At 32.4% G+C, this 25547-nt stretch overlaps 1 protein-coding gene across 3 annotated transcripts; it reads right to left on the minus strand.

Moving 5' to 3' along the window:
• Positions 1-458: 458 nt before the first annotated feature.
• Positions 459-24399, minus strand: LOC141711491 (translation factor GUF1 homolog, chloroplastic). 3 transcript variants are annotated; one of them, XM_074513952.1, is made up of 22 exons: positions 24020-24398; positions 20102-20278; positions 17748-17834; positions 15708-15764; positions 15372-15437; positions 14627-14689; positions 12637-12681; positions 12409-12509; positions 12140-12236; positions 11535-11606; positions 10639-10793; positions 10498-10555; positions 9296-9376; positions 9113-9199; positions 7309-7380; positions 7081-7215; positions 6904-6977; positions 4362-4449; positions 3117-3194; positions 1771-1846; positions 1029-1069; positions 459-693 (listed from the first exon to the last, which is right to left on the minus strand). In XM_074513952.1, exons 1-22 carry the CDS (start codon positions 24278-24280, stop codon positions 598-600), a joined length of 2067 nt encoding a protein of 688 aa, XP_074370053.1. In that variant the 5' UTR covers positions 24281-24398; the 3' UTR covers positions 459-597. The 3 variants fall into 3 exon arrangements, with proteins under 3 accessions (XP_074370053.1, XP_074370055.1, XP_074370054.1); XM_074513954.1 differs by lacking the exons at positions 459-693; positions 1029-1069 and adding an exon at positions 1088-1689 and having other exon boundaries at positions 24020-24399; XM_074513953.1 differs by lacking the exons at positions 459-693; positions 1029-1069 and adding an exon at positions 1088-1692 and having other exon boundaries at positions 24020-24399.
• Between the last annotated feature and the right edge of the window lie 1148 nt (positions 24400-25547).

A 25547-nucleotide genomic window follows, 5' to 3' on the forward strand; every position in this document is an offset into this window, starting at 1 on the left:
ATTTTGTTTTTATTAATCGAATATTGATTCCTCTTGTATCTTTAAGAGCAAAATACAATAGTCTCCTAACATTTTTAAAAAATATTATAAAAAAATAACTCTTAGATGATAAGTGAATTCTAACAATACTTCTCATATTTGATCCTCGCAAATATAATAATATTAAGTAAAAATTCACTAACAAAGGGTTATGAAAAACAGATGTAATTATGTAAAGTTAGAGTTTCAAGAGACTCTCCTAATATGAAGAGCTTCTAGTTCGCCTCTTTTTTATTAATAAAAATATGTTGTTACAAGGGTGAACCAAGAGATGGTTGCAGATGCTCTTGTTACCCGAGTTGCCATTAAATTCTTAATTTGTTAGCAAACATTTGCCCATGATTAAATTATTATCCCAACAGTTTTCGATAATATAAGGCATATTTGGATACATGTATATATACTATATCATACTCCTATTAAAAAAAGGTCCTGCGCATATGGAATTGAAGCTGAAATTACAAAGGGTATTGCAACTCTTGCAAAGAATAATTGCTATTCTACAGGAATTTTGTTCTGTGGCCTGTAATATTTGAATCTCTGTCAGATGCTATACAATTACAATACCTCCTTTTCAAGTTTCAATACAGCCATAAATGCTTCTTGAGGTACATCAACTTTACCAATGGCCTTCATTCTTTTCTTTCCCTCGGCCTGAAATAATTACATAAATATATGGGAATCTTTATTTAAAATTCTAAACATATGCATATTAAGAATTGTGATTCAGTTGTAGATGAATATGCGGTAAGTTCTTTAGATAATGGTGCATGCAGGCAACAGAGATCTAAAAATTTATCAACAAAGATGAGCTAAGATGAGCTAATAAAGATGAGCTAAGATAAGCTAAGATGAGCTAAAAAACTATCAACAAAAATGAGCTAAGAGCTAAGAGCTAAGAGCTAAGAGCACAATGCATGTTTATCTAATGTCACTATATTAAAAACATTGAATATACAAACTGTAAAATTTTCAATGCAAAAAAAAACCTGTTTCTTAAGCAATTTCTTTTTCCTTGAGATGTCACCGCCTGCATAAACGAATAGAGCAACATCTTGAATGTTATATAAGTTAAAATCGGTAAAATTTCAGTTGCAAGAAGCCTTAGTTTTCGTATTTTATTAAATGAGATGTGCGAAATGATTCCAAGGATATGCACATAATATATATTTTCAAGTGGATGTAAGCATTTAAATTAGATCATCAGGATTCAACCCAAGGCCAGGAGTTTCGGGTGGGCTGTGAGCCTGTGACCACATTTTTAATATTCAAGTCTACTGCATGCGTATGGGCTGTGGTACTCTATAAGTTGAAGTCTTTGAAGAAATTATGGAAGAAGAGGCAGGAGAACTAGCTGATGCTTTCATGGCCAATCTGCATATCCAAGCTCCCTGGGTCAACAACGGTCAGTGGCAGATGCACAATGTGGTTTTGGAAGAGGAGCTAGATGAGGACAACCTCTTCGATTTATTTGATCTGATGAGCTCAAGAAAGGTTTAGAGTTGAGTCACTTGCAGTTCTAATTTTAGTTGTTGGGATAGTTATCTTCAGTCAGTGGCTGATCTAGTAGACCAGTAGTCTGTTTCCGTTAGTTTAGGTCTAGTCTGGTTCTGCTGTTGTCTTTTCCTTAGGTATGTTGTTGGTGTCCTCCTGCTACAATCGGAGGATCTGTATTTTTCATTTCTATCAATACAAGTGGTTTTTTTTTTAAAAAAAAGTCTACGCTCTTACCGTAGCATTTCGCCAGGACATCTTTCCTGATAGCAGATAAAGTTTCGCTGGCAATCACTTTTGTACCTAGGCAAGCCTGTAAAGTAATGACATGCTTGTAAAAATTATATAAAAGGAACTAATGATGCAACGGCGGAGGAACTAGCAAGCCTTTGCAACAATTTTATTATACTATTTTCACGTTCACAATAAAATATTCAGCTTGTTATTACTGTTTAGCTACTATTCAAGGCTAGGGTCATTGCGGTAATAACCTCTCTACCATTTTGGAGTGGAGGTAAAGTTTGTGGGCATCTTACCCCCTCCCCAGCAAGTGGAATACACTGGGTATGTTTGGTTTAGTTTGGTTTGGGTGGAATACTCAGCTATAATTCATATCAAAGAGATAAAAGTTTTGACTGGAAGAAAATCTCACGAATTCTTGTTCATTCATTTTACATACTGATTACCACTCTTCTTCTATAGAGAGGATAGGAAGGGATTTATAAATTCTAAATTTTTTCCTTTATTTTTCACTAGTCCTGGTCCTTGTGGCACACAAATATAGACCAAAGTCCTTTACCTTTGCCCTCCCCAATTATTTTCAATACAGAAAGGTCATTTGATTTTTATAGTTAACTCTACTCTAGTATTACTACCTAATCAAGAATCGTGCTAATAAAAAAATTCAACTTCAAGCTGTATACATTTTTCTGTTGACTCTTAACCATTCATAGTAATCCTCACGTTTCAAATAACCGAACATTGTCTGAATGAGTCGAGGATGAATTTTGTAAACATTTAATGTTATTTTCTCCTCTAAACTAGTATTTGACTTATTAGAGAATGATTTTTATAGACAGAAATGGAAGCCATAGATTTGCATGATCAATAAAATATAATTCAGTTTTTCAGAAAACTGACATCAGTTTTAACCGTCATGTTGCTTGTAAGAAGCCAACAAATTAAAATCATCCCCCCCCCCCTCTTGATCATTATAATTTAAAAGTAACTTGCTCGTTTCATCTGTTCCTATACAAAACATATGTTGATATAATTTAAAGTAATTATTATTCACTGCATTCAATTTAACGTCGCTTGACAAAAAGAACTTTCTGGTAGTATGCTAGTCTGTATGACCAGATACACTACAACAATATGAAAAGGGCTTTTAATATAGTTGGAACAACAAGGTAATGATGAAAATTCTCATCTTTCAAGCGGCAAGACACTACACGATGACAGCAAAGTAGTTTTACTAGCAACAGTAATGATATGACATTCCTAGCTAACAAAGTGGCTTAGACAGACATTAGAAAAGTATTGCATTTTCAAGATATTATCAGTAAAGATAAAAGAAGTCATACCTGAATGGGTACTTTGAACATTTGTCTTGGTATGAGTTCCTTAAGTTTTTGAGTCAGGGCTCTTCCCACAGAATATGCCTAAAATTACAAAGCAAACAACCACACTCTCAGAGCTCAAATTAGATAGAACTTAACTTGCTCTTTAATAAAAGCAACAATAATATCACCAATATGAGTGATTGCTAGCTCCTATGATTCAAATATACATCCATTTCTGACCCCTAACTGTTGTCCGCTACATTCATTTTTAAGAGTTTGTACTATGTTAGTTAAGTAATCACATTAGAGGTTAAAGGATAGACTTGGTTGTTTTTTGTCCAATTCAAACTTTTAAAAAAGATCTTCAAAATAAAAGTCCAATGACTCCCTGTGATGCTCGGACTCTTCAGAAAACCCAGCCGTACCAGTGTCCTTAGGACACGACACTGACACCGACACTTGGATCCGGATCCGAATGCCATCTGGAAAATGGACACTTCATCTTTGAAAACATAAGAGAACCTATCTTTAATTGTTTGTTATACAATATAGTTTAATTCTTCAACTTTTAAAATTGCACCTGTTATGAATTTATAGAGAAACAGATATTATTTTACCCTTGTTTTTTAAAAGTTTATGTACTATTTTACATAAAAAGATAGGTATTGATATAAAAAGTATCATATTATGTTAAAAATAGTAATTGCTCCAAATCCAAGTGTCGGATCCTTATAAAACGTATCCCTGAGTCTTTGATTTTCGAGTTCGAAGAATCGGACTCTCAGACTTGTGTCCGTGTCGGATCCTTCTAAAAGAGTCTGAGTTCTTCAAGGACTAGAGCTAAAGCTATGCATTCAACATCACATTTTTTTCCCACTTCTCAGTGTGCGTGATCAGATCGTTGAGAATTAAGTGATTGTACACATATTATATATGTAAATATAGTTCAGGAAGCTGCACTTGTCTGATGCTTAATTGTTAATGTGCAGCGGCTGCAGCCAATGATTTCATTTAAAGTAATAATGCAATGGAAGCTTTTAATAATCTTGACCTCAAATGTACAACATAACATCTGAGAATATACCTACCGCCTAAGATTAAAACTAAAAAGCAAATATTGAAGGGACCACGACAAATACTGAATTTCCATGTTACACGAGTTTGCGAAAAGAACTTTAAATTTCAATTTGAAAAACCCAACTCCTATTTCGCATGGCCTTCATTCAAGACGGGCACCTCAAGTGAAAGAAACTATACAAATTTTACCTTGTCTTTGTGGACGATTGTAGCCAGAGGTTCTACCCCATCTCCATTGATAAGTATATCAAGCTTTGTCAAATCACTTTCTCTGTACCTAGAAATCAGAATTAGATAAATAGTGGATTAATACATGTATCAACACTTCCTTGACAAATATTAGCATGTTTTACGAACAACCAGCTTTAGCTTGTATAATATATTTTACTACTACAGGTTAACACAATTGCAGAAGATTAAAATTGAATAATCACATATAACTAAACTTTCATAAGGTAAAAATCGAATGAAATCTAAATTAGTTTCAGTAATCTTCACATAATAATTACAAAGGAACTTGGGTAAAAAAACCTACAGAAATGAGGAGCAAAATGGTAGGATTTATAGCATTCTTTGGCTATTTCTTAAACCAGCAGCAAGTAACCCAAGCAACAAGTCAATTGTAATATCTTTATTAAAATACAATTTTTTATTAAATTAGTTCCATAAAAAAATGTTTAACATACTATACAATATATGTTGAGAAATGTTTTGTGTGCTATGGCTGATAACTCTCATTCTCATTTGTTCTTCCAATGCCTTTTCTCTAGACAAGGTGTGGAGGAGGAAGTTTTTATTTAGTTCGCCATACTTTCATCGGCATTCAGGAGTTTTAACAGCTAGGAGATGGAGGCTTAGTATGTTGTTAGTGTTTTCACCGTATTTTATTGGCTGCTTTGGTTTATTTCACTGAGAGGAGACGGGAATCTTATATCGTTACTTTCTTGGCTATTGGAGTAGTTCGTGAAAGTACTTTGCAGAGATGTAGCTCACACTCAATCTACAATGGCAATTGGACGTATTTAGAGGATTCTTGGTATATCTGTACTTGAATTTTTGTTTTGTTTTTAGTTGGTGCTACGTTTCTTTGATAAGCCTAGTCATCAGCTATTATATATAATCAAAACTACATACTACATTACAATTAACATTATTCCTAAATAATAAAATGTAATAAATACAAATTATTTTAATTCATTGCTCAGAATAAAGTCTGTTTTTCGATGTAGGACAACTCGTAAAATGAACGATTTAATCAATTAAAACAAGAATAATAATAGACTCCAGTGAATGAACTGCAGAACACCCACTACCGCAGGGGTTTCCCAACCGCAGAAGGGAGAAAATTTATGGATCATAACCCATAAAAGAGACCCGATTCGATATATGATTATCGTCAAAATCAAGTCTAAGTACTATATTGGGGATTACATTACTTATATAGGGAATAGAATCCCTAATAATAATACCTAACAGACTAAAACCCGTAAACATTCGGGCTTTATTATAAATTAACTACTTAAATAATAAACTTTGGGAATTTTTAAAATGATGTTTATAACTTCACACAAATGACTAAATCCAAAAAGAGAAAAAAAATTGACATGGGTATGTGACATGATATGTGAGAGGGAAGATTGCCTGGATGTTGCCATTTACAATTTCTTGTCTTCTATACCATGCTTTTATTTTTATATTGCCTCTTATCCTTTCTAATATGCTCAAATTCTTGTTTTTCTAAATTATTCAAGTTGGTGGATAATCGATCCATTCTAGTTGAATTTTACCAAACCCAAGTTTTTAGATTAGGATATATTTTTAAAAACTGAAAGAGTTTGGATATAAATTTTGAAATACCGATCCAAACCCGATATATATGTATATATACATATTAAATATTAGATATATATGTTTATGAGTTTACTCTTCACACTTATCTTTTAATTTTTGTATGCTTGTGAGGTATTAGTCGGTTAATAATTTACTGATAATGACACACTATCTAGTTGGCGCAATACATAATATTTGAATGTTTATTTATCTAACATAACCATTTGTGGCTTCAATTTTCGTTTAAATATGGTTACTGTTGCCAACGCATATTGATGATATTGGACTTCATACAATTTTTTGAACTTTTTTAGACATTCAATATAATGTGATTCAAAACTCGATTGAGAGGATTAGGGTTCAATTTTAAAATGCAAAAGTATTTGGATTTCACGAAACCCAATATCCATACCGTTTGTGGCCATCCTAGGTCTTTGCTGAAACATACTCTCTACTCGTTTGGAGTAAGATATAAAGACCACAAATTTCTTACCTTCCCGGACCAGGTGTGCTCCACGACCAGGATATACTAAAAATGTTTGGTTTGGTTCGATTTAGGTAAAGCAGTTGAAAAGAGTAAACCTACGGCATCCAGGATTGTTTAAGTGCTACAGGCATCATCGTAGCCCTGAAGATAAGATTCCCCAAAAATCTACCTATAAGACTTGCCCATATTCCATAAAAACATATAATTTCACAAGTCAGATGACATGAGTTATAGCAATCCCTAGATAACACAAGTAGATACGAAAGTTTAGATTATTGACTCGTGCAATGAAGTAAAGAATAACATTTTAACTTATTTTAAAAAAATGAGCCCCCTAAAATAGGACAAGATGCATCATGTATTCACGTGTACAATTATTATACAATTATTACTGACTGGAGGACATTGATTTACCCGATAAAAGAATACTCCATGCTAGCATAACCCTTGCTTCTTGATTTAAGCTGATCAAAAAAATCACCTACCATCTACAAAAAAAATATATTCCAGACACCCAAGTCAGTTGCTTCACTGCAGCATATGGCTGATAATAGGGAAGCATAATGACAATAGAGAAGCATAAAGGTTTACCTCCGCTAGTGGTAGTTCATAGGCTAAAGATGCTCTATTTTCAGTGATAAATTTCATCTCTTTAAACACTCCTCTTCGATCTTGAGAAAGCTCCATAAGAGGGCCAATGTAGTCTTTAGGTGTTAGCATCTCAATCTGTATATTAAATTTGACTGTTTAAGTCACTGGCAACAAAATTCTCGTACCCTGGTATCAAGTAAAGTGATAAGCATATTAGAGTACAAAGACCTTAACATATGGTTCCTCAATCGACCTCCTTTTTCCTGGTTCGGGAAGTACAGATGGATTTGAACACTCAACCTAGATCACCAAACATAATATTACAAACTAGATAAATTGACAAGATTAAACAGCACATATCATTTTTGAATTTTGAAGAGGAGCAAAAGCTACTGATTTCAAAATATGAAGATGAACTCATAACCAGTCATTATAGCACCTTGATAAGAGGGGGGATTTGGAGCAGGGTAAAAAAATGTTAGTTATATTAGTTGGTCGAAAACATATAGGCCTTCAAAAACCAATCATCGGAGTAGGAACTACAACACATTGAAGCTTGCAATCACTTTATGCATAAAAGTTCAGAAATGATTCAGTAAGCAAAGAGATGCACAATCTTGAATGAACTTTTTATGCAATTGTGACCACAGACACCTATAATCTTGATATATGCAATGCTGAACAAGCCGTACATCCAAAGCTCCTGTATGTAATCCTCAAGGTTGCTTAATTAATTGTTTAATCATTTGATATATAATGTATATATATTCTTGTAGAGTTAAAATTTAAACTAGCCAACGGATCCCCCAGTCATTGAGTCGTTTCATGCTTTTATATTAAGTTACCACATATCCACAGTTGTGCATCTAAATCTCCATATCCATGTCCATGTATCATAAGTTGGTGTTAATAATTAGGAAAATATATTAAAGATGTGGTATGGACCTATCACCATTGTGTGAATACATGAGATGGTATCTTAGAATTCACGACTCTGAGATAAGTTTAAAGAACATACCAAACGAATGTGAGTTAGACACTTCCGAAATATAAAATAAACAAACTTGATAGGAATCCTTTTACAAACTTGACCAGTTGTCTATAAAACAGCTCTGGTGCAATTTTATATTTAAAATACTAGAGCACACAATCAATCAAACACAATGACAACCTTCCTTTTTTCAATTCCACTACTAATGAATACTCATGCCACTATGCCGTATTACTGTATTAGCAACCAATCCATCATAACACTTTCTTCTCCGTATCTACTATATATACTTGTCAATTGACATATCATTTATTTATAACTGCCAACTCCCTACTCATTTGCAGAATTCTTTATTTTTGGATGCAATATTCATTTTGCACCATCATCTTTACAAGTTTCTGGACTTCATATTGGCTTCACGCCTATTGAGCACTAAATACCACGCTTACAAGTGTCTAAATCTGATATTTCACTTTATGTTTTTGTCAAGAGTAAGAAGCTACCAACCGTGGAAGTGACATCTCAAAGAGAACTACTAAAAAATTAAAATGTTTATATATTCTAAATTCATAGGTGAAAGCGATGTTTTATTTTGCATGATCAACTAGACACATAGACTTGATCTACTGGTTTCAACAAAAGAAGTATGTTTAGATGAAGAGAATGCTTTCTTTGAAAGTTTTGATGTCCTAAATAGTAATGCCCAACGCATAAGTCTCAAATATTTACAAGTGCAGGTTGAACATAGAATGTTATATCTTTCTATTTAATATATATATCAGAATCCAGAGCAATGCTTACTTTTATACAATCACATTAGCAGGGAAAATTATATATTTAAAGCAAGAATAAGACCCACCTCACCCCAGAGGTAAACTTCAAGAAACAGTAGAAATAATCTTACTATAGTCCAAGGCATAAATTTTAAGAGCACTTTCAGAACTTCAACATAGCAATCATTAGTAACCTAAAGCTGTAGTCTACTCCAGTTCAGAATACAATAATCAAATTCCAGAATTTATACGAGGATGAGAAAATTACAGTATCACCATTTACGCAATGTACTCGATACACAACACTTGGTGCAGTAGTTATGAGTGTCAAATTGTATTCCCGTTCTAGCCTTTCCTGTAAGATGATTTCCATAATTATTAAAATAAAAAGGTAGTAAACTCTAATCATAATTAGAGAAAATCATTAAATGGAGACAAAACTGGTCCAAACCTGAACAATTTCCATATGAAGTAGACCAAGAAACCCGCATCTAAAGCCAAAACCCATGGCACTTGAGGTCTCAGGCTCAAACTGAAATTTATAGCTTCAGAAATAAATAAGAGCATAAAGAAGTCCCCATTATTCTGTACATTATCATAATATTATGTCATATAACATGATGTTACTGAAATATACTATTTCTTAATACACAGAAACATTCTGTAAGTGTGTCATTTGTTCCCAATACCAATTAAGATTATATATCATGTTAAAAATTTAATACAGGGACAAACAAATAGATTCAGCTCACTAGAGCCTTATTGCTAAACTACCTGTCTTGCATGGATTGATTGCCACCCTTTCCGTAAAGTCGTGTATCATGTGACTTTCATCTATATACAATTATATCAACTAATTCTACCCACCAAAATGGATCTGCAAACATTTTTGGCCTTAATATCACAATATGTTCTTGTTAAGTATTTATTCTTCATAAAATCCTCTATTGAGTGCCAACATCCATCTTAGCATGATCATTGCAATTTTGTAGGCATGTCATAACAAGCACAACTGGCTTCACTACAATAAAAAAGTTCTTGTTTCGTGACTGTATTTCAAAACATTCCTTAAGCCGCTGTTATGAAGTCATCCAGTTTCGTGACTGTATTTCACAACTTCTTATCTGATTTAACAAAGATAGACAACATATTTTAATGTGCTCTTCATGGTCACCTCTCGTAAAACGAAATATCGCAACCCCCATATCCCCTTTACAAAAACATGATTCCCAATAATATCATGTATTCTAATACAGAAGATATATAGTAAATTTAGTTAAGTACACAGGTAATGACTAGAGTCTAGAAGTCCTAACTCTTTTTAATATCATGATAATCTAAAGATGATGGTTTTCATTATGGAGCTAGTAAGAGCAATCAACTTTTCATGTTTCGTAGAGAATTTTGCATATTTCAAAATCCATATCTCAAAGTCCAAGACCGGAAATAATGACCGTTGTGTTATCAGAACCACACTCCATCATTGATTTCGCTACTAAAAGCATTTAAAATAAAGCCTCTCTATATCTTCAAATCCCGAAGACATTTATGATAATAACACATATTTACAACAAACGAATATTGGATTTAGCAGTTAAAAAGTACTTAAGATTCCTTCACTAAGATAATATGTATACTTTAGTGGAACATTACCTTTAATGCAGCATCATTAAGTTGTAGTTTCTCCAATGCATCACGTAGCTCTGAAAATCTATAACATATATCATCATCAAAATTTGGAACTAATAATCTCAAATCAATCAGGAGATGTAAGTACAACGATTAGAAGAATACTGATCGGAGTCAATAGGAAACAAGCCGCAGAACACCATAGGAGTAGACTCCTTATATCCGGGAAGTGATTGGTCTGCCTTTCTACTGTAACCAGTAATAGTGTCGCCCACTCTCGCATCTGCTACCGATCTTATAGAAGCTGATAGGTAACCGACCTGAAATGATAGGTTATAACACAGCATATCCTGAGATGTTAATTACCATTTGCAAAGTGTTGGTAAATGAAGTTATCTGGGTGAAAAAAAAGAGCTAAATTCTCTGGTCTTAAAATTTAATAAAATGAAATTATAAGATAAGGCAGAGGAAATAATTTAGGTAAGCTGTCCAGACACCTAACCATCTGGCACCGGCAGCACTAATCTTGTGCACGTAATAGACACCTTAGGCATCACATGTCCTATAGTAAATGGAGCAATTATATACTCTATCTTTTACCAATATGAACCATCATGCGTCTCTTATACACGTAAAATCTAAACATATCTGTCTAGTGCATGGTAGCAATTAATTCTTAACTCAAATTAAAGTTCTGACTCCCACATTATAACTCTAAGATTCCACAGAACCTTTATCTTGGTTGAAACAGCACATACCATCTCATGAAACAATCCTCTTCAATTAAAAAACTGAGAAGTGCATGAAAAATTCTATCCAATCACATAGTAAAAGAAAAACAATGCAGCGAGTCCTTAAAACTAAAAGTTATAGCATATTAACGCATGATATGCAAGTGAAAAGCTAAAGATGAATGACGGCTGACACCATCCAGGACATGCCTTCAGAAGCACAAACCACTAGATACATAGATGTTGATAGTAATCAAACTTAAATCTATAAATAAACTAGGTACATGTGTGAGTAAAGAGTATATATATAAGAAAACGGGACACATCTACCTCACCAGCATATAACTCATCAACTTGCAACTGATTGGGAGACAATACTCCAATTTCATCAGCATAATAATCCTGCATTTCAAATTTTTATAAATCAAATTTATTAAACCGTTGAACTGTAAGGTTGTACATGACAAAATTGATGTCGAATTCTAATTTCAAATATAAAAGTTTACAAGGGGGTATGCATGTTGGGTTACTTCTCGTGTTCTCTAGAATGTCCTTGGAACTCCTGTATTTCGTGATCAATTAACTCAGTTTTCATTTGTGTTCATCAATTTCAATACCCACATTACAGAAACAAGTAGAATCACTACAAATCCTGGCATGGGAACTAAGATGCCTTGCTCACTCCATCAAGGGTGGGGTTCTTTGCACCGTTTCCCTTTCTCAACCTCAACAAAGGCAACCGGCTTTTTGCAAACATTCCTTGAATGCTAAGTTGCAATATAGATTGTCACCAACCAGATTATGTGAGAGAGAAATTTATCTGTCATGTGACTAACAGGGTTCTAAAAGACCAATTTGTGAAGTTATATTAAATGCATATGATTTCCTGAGCTTGCCTTTTGTGTCATACAGGGAACAACAAAAGACATGGTTACCTTTTTACTGGCCATGAAAACAATTCTGTCACCTTTCTTTATAGTCCCGTCAATAACTCGAAAATATGCAATAACACCCCTATATGCATCATAGTAACTACAAAATATACCAACAAAACCAAATTATTATTGTGCAATATTAAGTGAGGATAGCAGTCGCTCAATTCAACTTTGTAAAGCTAAAACATAAGCATCAATGAAGTTAACATGTGATGTGTATGCTAATTGCCAAGAAAGTGGCATAGCTACATAAGGCATATATGGTGTACCTATCAAAAATTAGAGCCCTCAAAGGTCGTTCAGCAGAATCAAGAGGTGGGGGTACCCTCTCGACGATTGCATTTAAAATTTCGGCTATACCTATTCCCTCCTACAATAAAGATAATACACAAAATTGAAGAATGTTTTGTTTAGCCAAATTTTCTCATATTCTTTAGTGACAGTAATCATGTAAACGGGTATGTGGTCACTCCAGATGAAGTGTATTTAAAGCTAACCTTTGCTGAGCACTGAATTGCATTGCTACAATCTAAACCAACAACCTACACCAACACAGTTCAATTCAAATTAGATAAACAAACTGTTTCCAAAAAAACTAAATGTAACATGCGTACAACTAATTTTAAAGATTTAATAAAATGTAAGCTAATGCCTACAACACAAGAACTCAAAAAATGGTCATCATGCACAAGTACAAACATACTCATCTCATGTGCCTTAATCTGCCACTAAGTTCGGACAATACTGTAATCTTTTATTCACTGTAAAGTTTATGAGCATAAGTTATCTTTGGATATATGTGAAACATGCTATAAATGATACAAAGAAAATATTTTTCCAGGACATGTTTCCTTGGAAATAATATTTGGTCAAATGGTGTAGTTGTCATGTTTTCAAAATCATTTAATCATTTATTTTTTGTCTTAAAAAGCGGAAATTATTTGACCAACTATATTCTCTACACTAGAGTACAAATTTCATTGTATGCATTTATGCTATAATTTAAAACCTTAGCTATGTTAAGGTGAGTACTATGATTCAACACTATCCTTGTTAACATTGTCTGGGCTTCATTTTATTAAAAGTGGAAGGGGGAGGGGGCAGGAACTGAGGAAGGGAAATCAACACCGGACTGACAATGTTTTCCCACTGTTGTAAGGTCACACTACTGGGAGACAGGATATCTCACGATTTTCACTCCATTTTCATGTAGATGATTAAAATTTAAAACATCCTGAAATTTGGGTGAAACTTTCAGTTAGAAACTAGAAATTGAAGTTATTGTGTTCCTAGATAGAAATAACCAAAGGTTAAAGGATATAACCTACAACACAATTCATGCAAAATATATATATATATATATGCATGAAAAGGAGTCACGTAACTTTCACGAAAAAAATAAATTAAATAGAGGAAATAGAAGAATACTATGGTTTCAATGAGAGAAGTAAGATGCTACATTTGGATATATCATTGGATTTTTTTCATGGTTTACCAAAATATAAAAAAGGAATAATTAATTGCTTATCCTTTCATTAATCAACATCCACAAATGATCTAAAATGCAGCTCCCAAACTGGATTTTTGGATAAACATATAAAAACAAGAAAATATTCTCAGTTTACCTCGATTCTTAGCTACTTGGAAAGAACAGTAGCATATGAAAGTATCCTAATTTCTAGATAGTTGACAAATTTTAGCATCTGTCTTTTCTCTGTCAGAAGCTGCTGCAGAGGTTTATGTTTCACATAATAATTGAAGAACAAAGGTCACTTGCCACTTGCTTCGCACAGGAATTTGAGAAATTTTAATTGTGTAGACCTGTGGGTAGCTGGGAAATTTAAAACCCAATCTTTGGCTCGAGCAGCAGTACCAAAGAAAATTGGGCACTGCCCAACATTATGGTAACCAGGGAAATGGCCAATATCAGTTCATATACCTTGTGTACCCACATGCAGTTCATGGATAGAGTGGGCTACAATGCATCATGGGGCAAGTCATTTAATGTTAGAATATAATATAAAGACCTGGTTGGGTCTTTCTGTAACACCTTGAGGTTTTAGAGCAATGGGTTACTCAACATGGTTTCAGAGCTAAGGCTGGCGGGAGACTCGGGTTCGAATCCCAGCCAACATTTAATAGATTGTATCAAAATGTTGTGAAAGAGACGCAGATTCTTATGATAAAAGGAACTAAAATGATTATGGATACATCAACAGAAAAGTCAGTAAAAACATAAGGTTTCTTCAAATTTAGGCAAAATAGAACTTCAAAAAGAAATTACTTAAAACAATCATGGCATAAATGCAATATTGGACCAGTTCACGGAATCCAATTTAAAATTGCTTCTCGGTTGAAAACTAGCCAAACATGCCTACATTTGAACTTGCATTACAATTTATACGAGTAGCTTAGTCTAGAATATCCAAAGCATAATCACAAAATTTAAACAATTAGAACGATGCTTTTAAATGTGTATGGACCAACCTCTTCAATCTCCTTAGCAACTCGATCTGGTTCAGCACCTGGAAGATCTATTTTGTTTAAAACCTGCAGCCACCCATGGTTTATTCTTTATACGTTACCTTTCTCCTATCAAAGATTACAATATCATGATAAAACTAAATACTTGAATAATCTGTAGATAATTATCGTCAGTACACACATGTAGAACATAAAGAAAAATCTTGATATTAACTTTCAAAGTAATATGTTACACCCTATTTTATTCTACTATAATAGGACACCATGTCTGATGTTTTCATGATTTGCACTACTGGGTTGCCTATTCTACTAACTTCTAGAGTTCTCCCATTTAGTTAACATCTGCTGATCCTGAAACAATTTTTAATATGCCGATGCAAATGAAAGCCGATATTGCAAAGAAGATTACCTACCTCTGTTTATATTATTGTTGGAATACTCTAACTTGTATTAAAATATTTAATCGCTTGACAATCATAATTCTGGCAACCAAACCCCAAGTATTAAACTAGTAATGGTACTTCTAAAACATATACCGATAGGAAGAATCCTGATGTGGTAGATTTTTCGAATGTGCAAACGAAGTAATGAAAGATCGAACTTCGGATGATAATTTTATAAGATCAATTCACAGCAAAGGTTTCTTCAACACACGTATCATCTCAGTAAATTAGTCAATTGCACCAACATGTAAACATATATGCTGGTAAGTGCAGGTGTGAAACACAATAGTAAGCAACCAACATACTGGAATTATTTCAAGGTTGTTCTCCAAAGCCAAATATACATTTGCCAATGTCTGGGCTTCTACTCCCTGTCACATAAGGGTTTACAGAATCATTTTGTTGTAAAAATAAATCAGACACAGAAATAAGACAAACATCCCAATAAAAACAAGTACAAACGTTAAAAGTATCAACTTCTATAGGTGAAATAAAGTAAAGAGGTAAGCCTTTACAAACCGCGAAGGTTTAGAGGTTAATCTGATTTTTAACCTTTCGGTTCTGCTTACTCATTCTCAATCTTTATAAATTATTTTTAACTGTTTTATATTTGAACCAATTTCTACCAGAGGAGAAACTACCTGAGAGGCGTCTACAACAAGGAGAGCACCCTCACATGCAGCAAGAGATCGAGAAACCTAAATACCATTAAATGTAAACATATTAAAGATATATCACATACAAAATACCTATAAATTTGGACAGAGACAGACCACAAGGAAAGACAGTAAAAATTAATCTATTACTAATATTCTTGATTGGAGTTCCTCCCTTACATGTTTTTCTTGCTAACATCATGTTCCACAATCATGTTCTGCGAGGACTCCACACAACTTTTGCCTAAAATTACATATTTAATTATAATCCTTTTTTAACTACAAATATAACTACAAAAAAATTCTTTAACATTTACATAATAGTTAAATCTAGTAGCCCATATTAATTGTTTGATATGAACTCTTTACATTGTGAGGTATTACCATTACATATTACATTAGTTATTAACCAATATATTATCAAATTATATTTAAAGGTTGCAGATTTAATGACAAATATTTGTTATATATTAACTTAAGTTATGAATACAACAAAAAACTTACAAATTCATAATTAAAATTAAAATATCGTTGTTTTTAATTATATTGATTATTAAGTTTAGATTTAAAGATACTATCAAGTATAAAGTACTTAATTTTAAAAAAATGTTTTATCATTACAATGAAACAACACCTTGAGGATTTTGTTTGAAATTGCAATGTACAAAATTTACGCTCATATTATTAAGACGAGGTAATACTCGCTCGAATGCATGACTTATATAACAAGTTTGTTGAGAGTTACTTCATAATGAAATATTACAAATGCTAAATCCATAATGGTTATAAAAGGCATTAATACATTTTAGTGGATACGATTGGTATATTGTTTAATTGATTTGATGTTAATATTTCGAATATACTATAACTTAATTTTGAAACAACATCTCAAACGATGGTTGTTCGCCTTTATATTGTCATTCTTACAGATATTAATAACTCACGAGTCATGACAAAAGTTTAGATAACATTATAAATAAATTATGACTAAAAACAATATGTAAAAGTTGAATCTTTTGGCAGAGAAGAATTAATAAATAACAAAAAAAAGACTTTGTTATAGTAAACCGGAAAAACATTAACATCAACCATAAAGCTACATGGTTGATCTACTAGTACCTTCAAATAATATGTAATCATAGAGATGACAAACTAACAATCAAAAGGGGGACGAAATGGAGAAAATAGGTTGCAAGGAATCCTCGAATCCCTTTTTTTAGTTCATATTTATTCAATACAATTGGTTTCATACTTGTCAAGGAGCGATAATGTGCCCGCCTAGGCGACCACTAGGAAAATTAGGTTTTCGGCATATTCTACTACATATATACATTATATTCAATATTATGTAAAAGGATTATGCTTCTAAGTACTTACCCATCTAAAGTTACTTTAGGTGACATACAAAGGATTTTAAATTTAAATACATGGTGAGTATTTTTGTAATTACAAGACTTGATCACGTATTTACAACTTTGCCTTAAAAAAATACTTTGTCCCTAAGTACGTAATTAGGAGCATTTTTTCCTTATGTAAATACATATTAATTGTTTTAATAATTACATTAATGTAATAATTGTTTATTCGATTGAATCTAATACACTTTATTAGCTTTTGTTTGCTTAAATTTAAAAAGAAAAATTATGAATATAATGATTAATGGTGCTAATTTTATGAAATTTACCATTCAAAGATGAAAATAAGCGAAGTCAAATCATATAAATAGAAAACATTTTTCATATTGGTATATAGCTAACTGCCAAATTCACTTAATGCGGGCCAAGGGGTCATCTCGGTTGTGCCTAGGAAGCAACGCTGACTTAATAAGGTATCGACGCCTATTCATTTTTAACCGCTTTTATGCATATATGACGCCTTGACAACAACAATTGACTTTCTCTTGAGTGAAGTATTCTACCGCATAGATGTGTGTTATTTTATAAATCGTATTTCACTGCAATTGCTATGATAAGATGAAAGAAACCTAACATTGCATACTTGTCATAATAAAGGATATTCACGTACCTCATAAGAAAAGTCAACATGGCCCGGAGTATCAATCAAATTCAAGCAATATGGCTCATTATTATACAAAAATCGCATACGAGCAGCCTGCAACAATATCAATCATACTTTCAATAGAAAGATTATTACAACATACAAAAACCATATGTAAGAGCACCGAGCGTATTGAAAATCACATCTAATCATATAAAAATATATCTAACGAGAATGGTAATGAATACTCGTAAACTTTGCTAGTTGTCTATCTGCATTTTTTAACATTTAAATATGAGATACAACATACAATATATAAGTCATTAACTCTATATAGATACCGCATTTGCAAAGGTTAAGGGTTTTGTGGAGCATGTAGGCATGCGATTTAATTTATGTGCTTGACCTTGCCCAAAAACAAAACAAAAAAAAAAGAATTTGACCAAGTAATAATGATGAGAATCCACTCAATAACTTTTTAATCATAGCTCAACTTAAGCACTCTTTGAGAACAAAGACCGAACTGGACAAGTTATCTCCTATATTTAATTAGCATAAGGCACTTCTACACATGTATTTTGGTCGCCTGGTGGTTTGGTCGTCACCAGGTCCTACGTAAGTAAAAACTACTATAATTACTTATACACGGAATGAGGAAGGATATACACGGAGGAACCTAAACCTTACAAAAATCAAGGCTTATTGCAAATTTTGTACTTAACAATTAGGTATCAACTACTTAGCCCACAAGTGATTCTCCATTGAAAACAAAAATAGATTACAAAATCTACAAATTTACAACTTACTTTTAAATGCAATTGAAAAATCATACAAGGTAATAAAATAAATATATACCATAAAAATACAAGTATAAAAAAATGACCATAATAATAGAAATAGGAACGTGATTCCAAGTATGTAACATTATGCAAAGATATAAGCTAATAAATCATAGAATGGAATAACAAACATGTCTATTTAATTGAAATTTGAAAAAGTATCAAATATAACATTCACTTAAAATATAAATTACATAATAACAAAAACTCTTCGTAAAATTGAAGCATTTAGAAGAAAAAGAAAAATAACAAAAAATTCCAAATAAAATTAAGAATACACAAAAAAAATTAAATACTTGAATGTAATTAAATAAAAACATACATATTCCTAAAAATAAAATTTAATCCTAAAACTAAATTTCATGCTTCGTACGGGCACAAAGCTAGTACATATAAATATTATACAAAAGTTAACTTCGCCAAAAGTTTGTAGTGTAGCACGTAGTACAAGATTGAAGTATGTGGGGTTTACAAAATATATTCTCAAGTACAACCACCAAAGTACTGAAAAATTATATGAAAAACAAGGAGTAAATGAGCTAATTCATTAGTCTACTATATGCTACTCCCTATGTCCCAATTAATATGACCTACTTTCCTTTTTTGGATGTCCCAAAAAGATTGAACCTCCCATTAATATTTAAGATTATTACAAACACACATTCATATAATACACTTACTTTAACATCCATTATCTCTTTTTATGGTTAAGATCAAGTCAAGAATTAATTTCTTAAAATGCGTGCTAGTCAAACAAGATCATACAAAGTGGGATGGAAGGAGTATTAATATCTCATATTAGTTACTTTTGAACTAGTAAATATTTCATATTGGTTCCTGTTGTTACTCTCTTTAAATAAGTTAGAAAGCGACGTGACAGGTGACATGACAGGTTACATTTTAACCCAGCTAGTAATCAAATCCATTTCATATTCGCTTTTGCTCTTTTGATATCACTGCATGTATGTATATATTAGAACTTCTCATTCAAATCTCTCTTCAAACTCAAACAATTCTTTAAGTATTACTTTGATCCTACGTGCAATGATATATTGTGATTGTTCACAATCTACTCATCAAATATATATCATATCTGATATCACTAGCGTTCTAATCATATTTTCTTAATCCAAATTTGGGGGTTTTGAAGAGGTAAGTATAATTTTGCAGGGATAAGATTTCTAAGAATTAACTTTGAGTTTGAGATGATGAATTTTTGTAATTCTTGATTTGTAAGGATTAATGTTTGTAATAGTTGCTACAAAATTTTAAATCACCCTAGTTTTCATCTCATTGTTTTGTTACTACAAACGTTCTTCGCAAATTGTGACAAAGTCAGTCGATTACTTCAAACAATTAAAACCCTTTTGAGTGGGTAAAAACTTGCAAACCAAATATCTAGCTTTATTAAATAATCATACCTAGTTGCTAAACAAGAAAACAAACAAGTTACAACATTTGACTCCTTAATTACACTAATACAACTTCGACTATAATAAAAAAAAGTTCATATGCACAAAAATACTTGGCAATAAAATAAACCTGTAGTTTGATGGTTATACCCCTCTCCCTCTCCAGATCCATATTGTCAAGAAATTGTTCCTTCATGTCACGCATCTGAACAGTACCCGATGTTTGAAGTAATTTATCTGCTAATGTTGATTTCCCATGGTCAATGTGTGCAATAATGCAAAAGTTCCTAATGTTTGATATGGGAACCTGTATTGGAATAACACAAATCTCAATATTTGAAGAAGCGGCTACTTTATATGTTTATATATAAAGGGTAGGACTCTATAAAGAACATCGAATAAGAACATCATAACGCTTTTTTTTGACTAATTAGGTTTATTTGCCTTACAATTGAGTATCTATTCTAACACATCTCGGGGATGAGCTAGAATCAAACCCATAACCTGGGACGACAAGAGATAAGCCCTTAACCACTTAACTATCTCATCGCCCTCAACATCATAACACTTTTTTTTCTAAGCTAACATCATAACATTTTATTCTTCATAAAAAATGATTTTCTAAGATTAGAATCATAAATTTGACCAAAATTATATAAAATCTCATCAAAATATTAAAAAACAAATGTAACCTAGAATCCATTATATATTTTTATAATATTGAATGTATATGTAATTTTATTAAATTTGGTCCTAATTCTTCGTCAAATTCCATTTTTATTTGTAAAAAAAATATTTTCAATTTCATGCAAGATTCTATGGTGTTCTTATTTTATATTATTTATTTTAGGTTCTATTAGTTCACTTTTCTCAAATAATGCACTAGAAAATGTTTAAGATTTAAGATTAAAAACGAACTACAATTTTCATCTTCTTCCGGCAATTAAGCCTTTTTACATATAATTCAAAAAAAACGTTTCACTACAACAATTGTGCGTTCTTCCAACCACCAAACAGATCTATTATTCTGGCTATTTTGATGCAGGGCAATGTATAATCATTTGCAGAATCTAGAACAAACTTATATATTTATCCATCATAGTTGACAACTATCTTTTAGATAACTACAAGAAGAGGTTACCTTTAAGGATTTCAATATATTTCCGAAAGAATGAATTAGCTTTATTAGATATATAGTTTTTTTATTGAGTGGAACCATTGGATATTTGAAAACATTGTTTTAGTTTTAATTGTAGCTATGAAAGAAGCACTGGTGGGATTTGATCTTGTAACCCCATTCAATTGGTGATCAGCACCAGTTAAACCTTTATCAACCCAAACTCCCTATTTTTAACCTTTGCTGGCAATAAATGTTTTACTCATACCTATATCAAAGGTTTGGTGGAAGCTTAAAGAAAACCAGAAACCCTCCTGCATATTCTATTCGCACACGTATCTAAACACCAACTATTTCAAGCCCTACTATCCGACCAGATTCCTTGCTTAGCATCACAGGTTTACCAAAAACTAAAGAGAAACGCAAATTAGGTTGGACATTGAAGAAAAGAAAGATGATGATGACGTAGGTTTTTTTGTTACATCAGCTTAACATACTCCCACAGTAGAATTAGCCCAACCTGTTTTATCACCAAAAGCTACAATTTGGTAGACCAATATATATTCAACTTTTTAAATCAGTCCTCCACTTTTCAAAATACATAAATCAGTCCCTCAATTTAGATGAAATTACATAATAGCCCGTTAAGTTTTTATAATTTTCGAAACAGTCTCGAGAAAATGTAAATTTTAAACCACGAAATGATGATTGTTAGAGAACTACGCCTAGATAATTTAGTTTGACAGTTCTGGGCCTGACCCAGCTCTTCAACTAACAAAAAACTGAGAAATGGTGAACACTATACAAGAGCACTCGTCAATGTTGGTGGAGGAGATGTACAGTTATTGGCTGAGAGTAAGCTGAAAGCCTCCATGAAACACCAGCTAATTAAAATTAGAAAATCCAGTAAAGTCATGTCACGTTCGTCTAATTTCCATGTGAATTATTAGGTTAGTAATTTATCAATTAACCACGTGTTCATATATTAATCATTGATTATATTATTTTGGTGCACGTATCAATGTGGTTAATAGCCGCTCTTATAAATTGATCTTTATTATGCATTCACCAGTATTATGCAAGCTGCTCAACATATTAAAATAGGTGCTTTCTGGTATTTTAAGGAAAATTTTGTACCTAGTTGTGCCTCATCTTGTGCAAAATTAAAAAGATGAGTTTCTCCACAGTACAAACTCGATACAACAAAGTCAACAATCCAACAAAGTGCTTTATAGAGATACAAAGTGCTTTAATTGTCAAGGACATGCCATAAATATGTTGAATTTCTTTCTCCAAAAACAGTTTAGCAAAGTAAAAGAGTACCCACTGTTGAAAAGGAAGAGTGACCCATTGATTATTAATTTGTAAGGATGACTGAAAAGGAAAAATTACTGTTTATTGAGTTGGACCAGAGTCATGAAGCAATGCAATCATCAGACTTCGACCTATATGCAATCGTCACACTTCGGCAGCGAGACAAAAGTTGTTCAATCACATCATCCTCATCCGAATTTTGAAACTAGATTCTTAAGCAATGCTCTCTCAATTTTGATATTTGCAGTTGTACGATTATGGTATCCGATAAAGTGGTTTGAATCTATTGGGGGTGAGAGTGGAGCCTCGCCCTAAACCTTATGACATAGTCTTGATTAATTAGTGACATTTTCAGTTGGGAAGTTTTACGACGGGGAAGTTGAAGCTTATAAATAAGGTTATGTGTGACGCATTGCTTATAAATTCTCAACCAAATACATCCATGGCTTTGGAAGTTTGAATAGTGATTTTCAGAATGTTGCTTGTCCTAACACCTATTGTATTGTTAAAGGAGCCCCCACAGATACTCTGATGTGTGCTAGTTCTCATAAGCCATTTGTATGCCAATTTTGGTGCTTTACTATATCCCTTGTGGTTTATTTAACTCTCTGCTGAATTAAGTTTTTTTCAGCAGACTAAAATGATGCAAGACAGAGTTATCATAAGGCTAAAAAACATGGATCCAACAATATTACAAGATTTACAAGCAAACTCTCAGAAAAAATAATATGTTTATTTATTATGGTAGATAATTATCTTTAGATATAAATGTTAACAAACATAATATTTTAATTGATATTAATTAGGTCTATTGATAAAGCTTTATTATACATAGGAATTACTTATTGTACCTGTGGCAGATTATTGATATTGGAAACAATGCTTTTTTGTTATAAATGTAATTTGGGATTTAATTTTGTACCCTGTCATATTTCGGAAGTATATTTAATTTAAGGAATTGATAAATAAGTTTCGTGGATTTCAATTTAAACTCCAATTGACTTGTGAGAGGCAAAATCAATGAATTTCACTATTGAGAAATCATGGATAGCTGTGTAATTAAAATGTCTAAAAAATAAGTAAAAATTGGAGCTTATATATCAATTCCCTTAAGTTATTATCACATATAAAGATATAGATATAGCAGTAAATTAAGGAAAGGATCTCTATTACATATATAATTGTATTAATTAAGATTTTACCTGGCTGCCAAGTTGTTTGATCTCTTGGACTAGGCTTAAAAAGAGTACACTATTTGAGGGTCGGCTGTTAGGAATCGGAGACAAGCTTAGTGGGATTCTGATATAAATCATGAGCAATTCTCAGATTTCGTGTTAGTATTAGTTGAGTTGGCATGTGAAGCTCGTTTTTAGTAGTGATATGGAGAGCCAACAATTTGTGGGCATTGCATTTTTATCCACCCACAGCAGCACTAACGTGTAGTAAACGTTCGATTACAGAACCACCACTTCTCAGAATAATTGAAGAACATAAAACATTACTTTTAAACACTTGCCTTACATATTTATATGGCGAAATCAAAATTAAAGTTATTATACGAATAAAAGTAAATACTGGAGAGTGAAATAAATACAGGAGAGAGAGAGAGAGAGAGACCTTCAATAGGCGGTCTTTGCCAGCTAGAGAGATTTGTTCGACGATGTTTGTGGCGCTACTTTTAGATTGGAAGTCGGTGGTTTGGCAGGAAATGCGAAACCCGGGACGACATCGCCATATGAAATTGGTTGTTGAAAATTTACTAGCATTATAATTATAGTAATAATTATTATTGTTACTACTTGTACAAAATAACAATGGGTTGTGTGTACAAGAAAGAGAAAGAGGAGGAGATAAGAGAGTAGCGACGATGGCGGGCATCTTCTACGTCCTTGGGTTGGTTGGCTGTGGGTTTTCAACCACAAGCGAGTGAGGATCAGGTCTCTCTGTTCAAAGGGAGGGAAAATCAACAAATAGTTGGAAAACAATGGATTCAGCAGTATGACTATTTTCGTCAGCAAATAAATGTATATTGTTCATTTAATTATATGTTCCACCGTAAACGATTTTTATGTTTCCATTAATTATAAATCGGGTAAAAAAAATTAGAAAATCGGTCAAAATTTGGGGAACACATAATAAAAAGTCGAATCAGTTGAAAAACGGTCAAGTAAATCAAAAAAAAATCGGCGATTAATTGGAATAAGATTCAGATATATTATGATATTAATTTATAAACATTAAATTACTATGATTATATTAGTTATTATTAACAAATATAAATTTTATTTTTAATAAATAATTATATACATTGTAATAAAAATACTTGTAAGGATTAATCGGATTTCAAAAATCAAATCAATTGGGTACCTTGTAGAGAATTAGTCGGGAATTAATAAGTTAAATCAGGGATTTTTACAATACAGATTATTATTAACTTGGACAGTGGGACAAACTAGTCATAAACTATAAATTACTTAATATCTAATATGAACTAATGATACCAATGTTGGTGATAGTGTGTTGCTGTATGTACAGTTACGTGATAACTCAATATGATAATAACACTAGAACAAGACAGGTTAATAATATTACGTCTACACAAAAATCAGGAAGAATGAAGATAAGGCAAATACAAATAATCCGAAGATTAGAAGAAGGCCTGAAGTCTGTCTACAGGTCACTGAAAGAAGTTTATTAATATGATCATGCATCAGTGAAGAACAAAGATTAAAGACTTTCAGGGTTTCAGAAATGTTGAAGATTCAGTATACAAGTGCTACCGGAAGATTTCAGTGTATTGACATTAATTGAAGCTAGACAGTGTTCGAAGTATAGGAATTTGAAGAATTGAAGATAGGGTATAGACAGACGTTAATGAAGATGTTGTCTAGAGTACCATAAAGAATTCCAGTGAAAGTACAATTGTTTATTGACAGTCACTGTTCGAAACAGTAACGTTGAGGCAAGCTTAACAATTTAATCAAGGCTATAACACAAAGACCTGAATCGGGGTTAGTCGTCTGTGATCCAGACTAGTTGCACTAGGCGTCAACAGCTCGTGAAATGAATCTAGATATTATTTATAGAAGAATTGTTAAGTTGAGGAACGTACATGGATTAAACGTTTATCTGTTAAAGTGCGAGA

Source organism: Apium graveolens, chromosome 3, assembly GCF_009905375.1.
Source record: "Apium graveolens cultivar Ventura chromosome 3, ASM990537v1, whole genome shotgun sequence".
Classification (NCBI taxonomy): Eukaryota; Viridiplantae; Streptophyta; class Magnoliopsida; order Apiales; family Apiaceae; genus Apium; species Apium graveolens.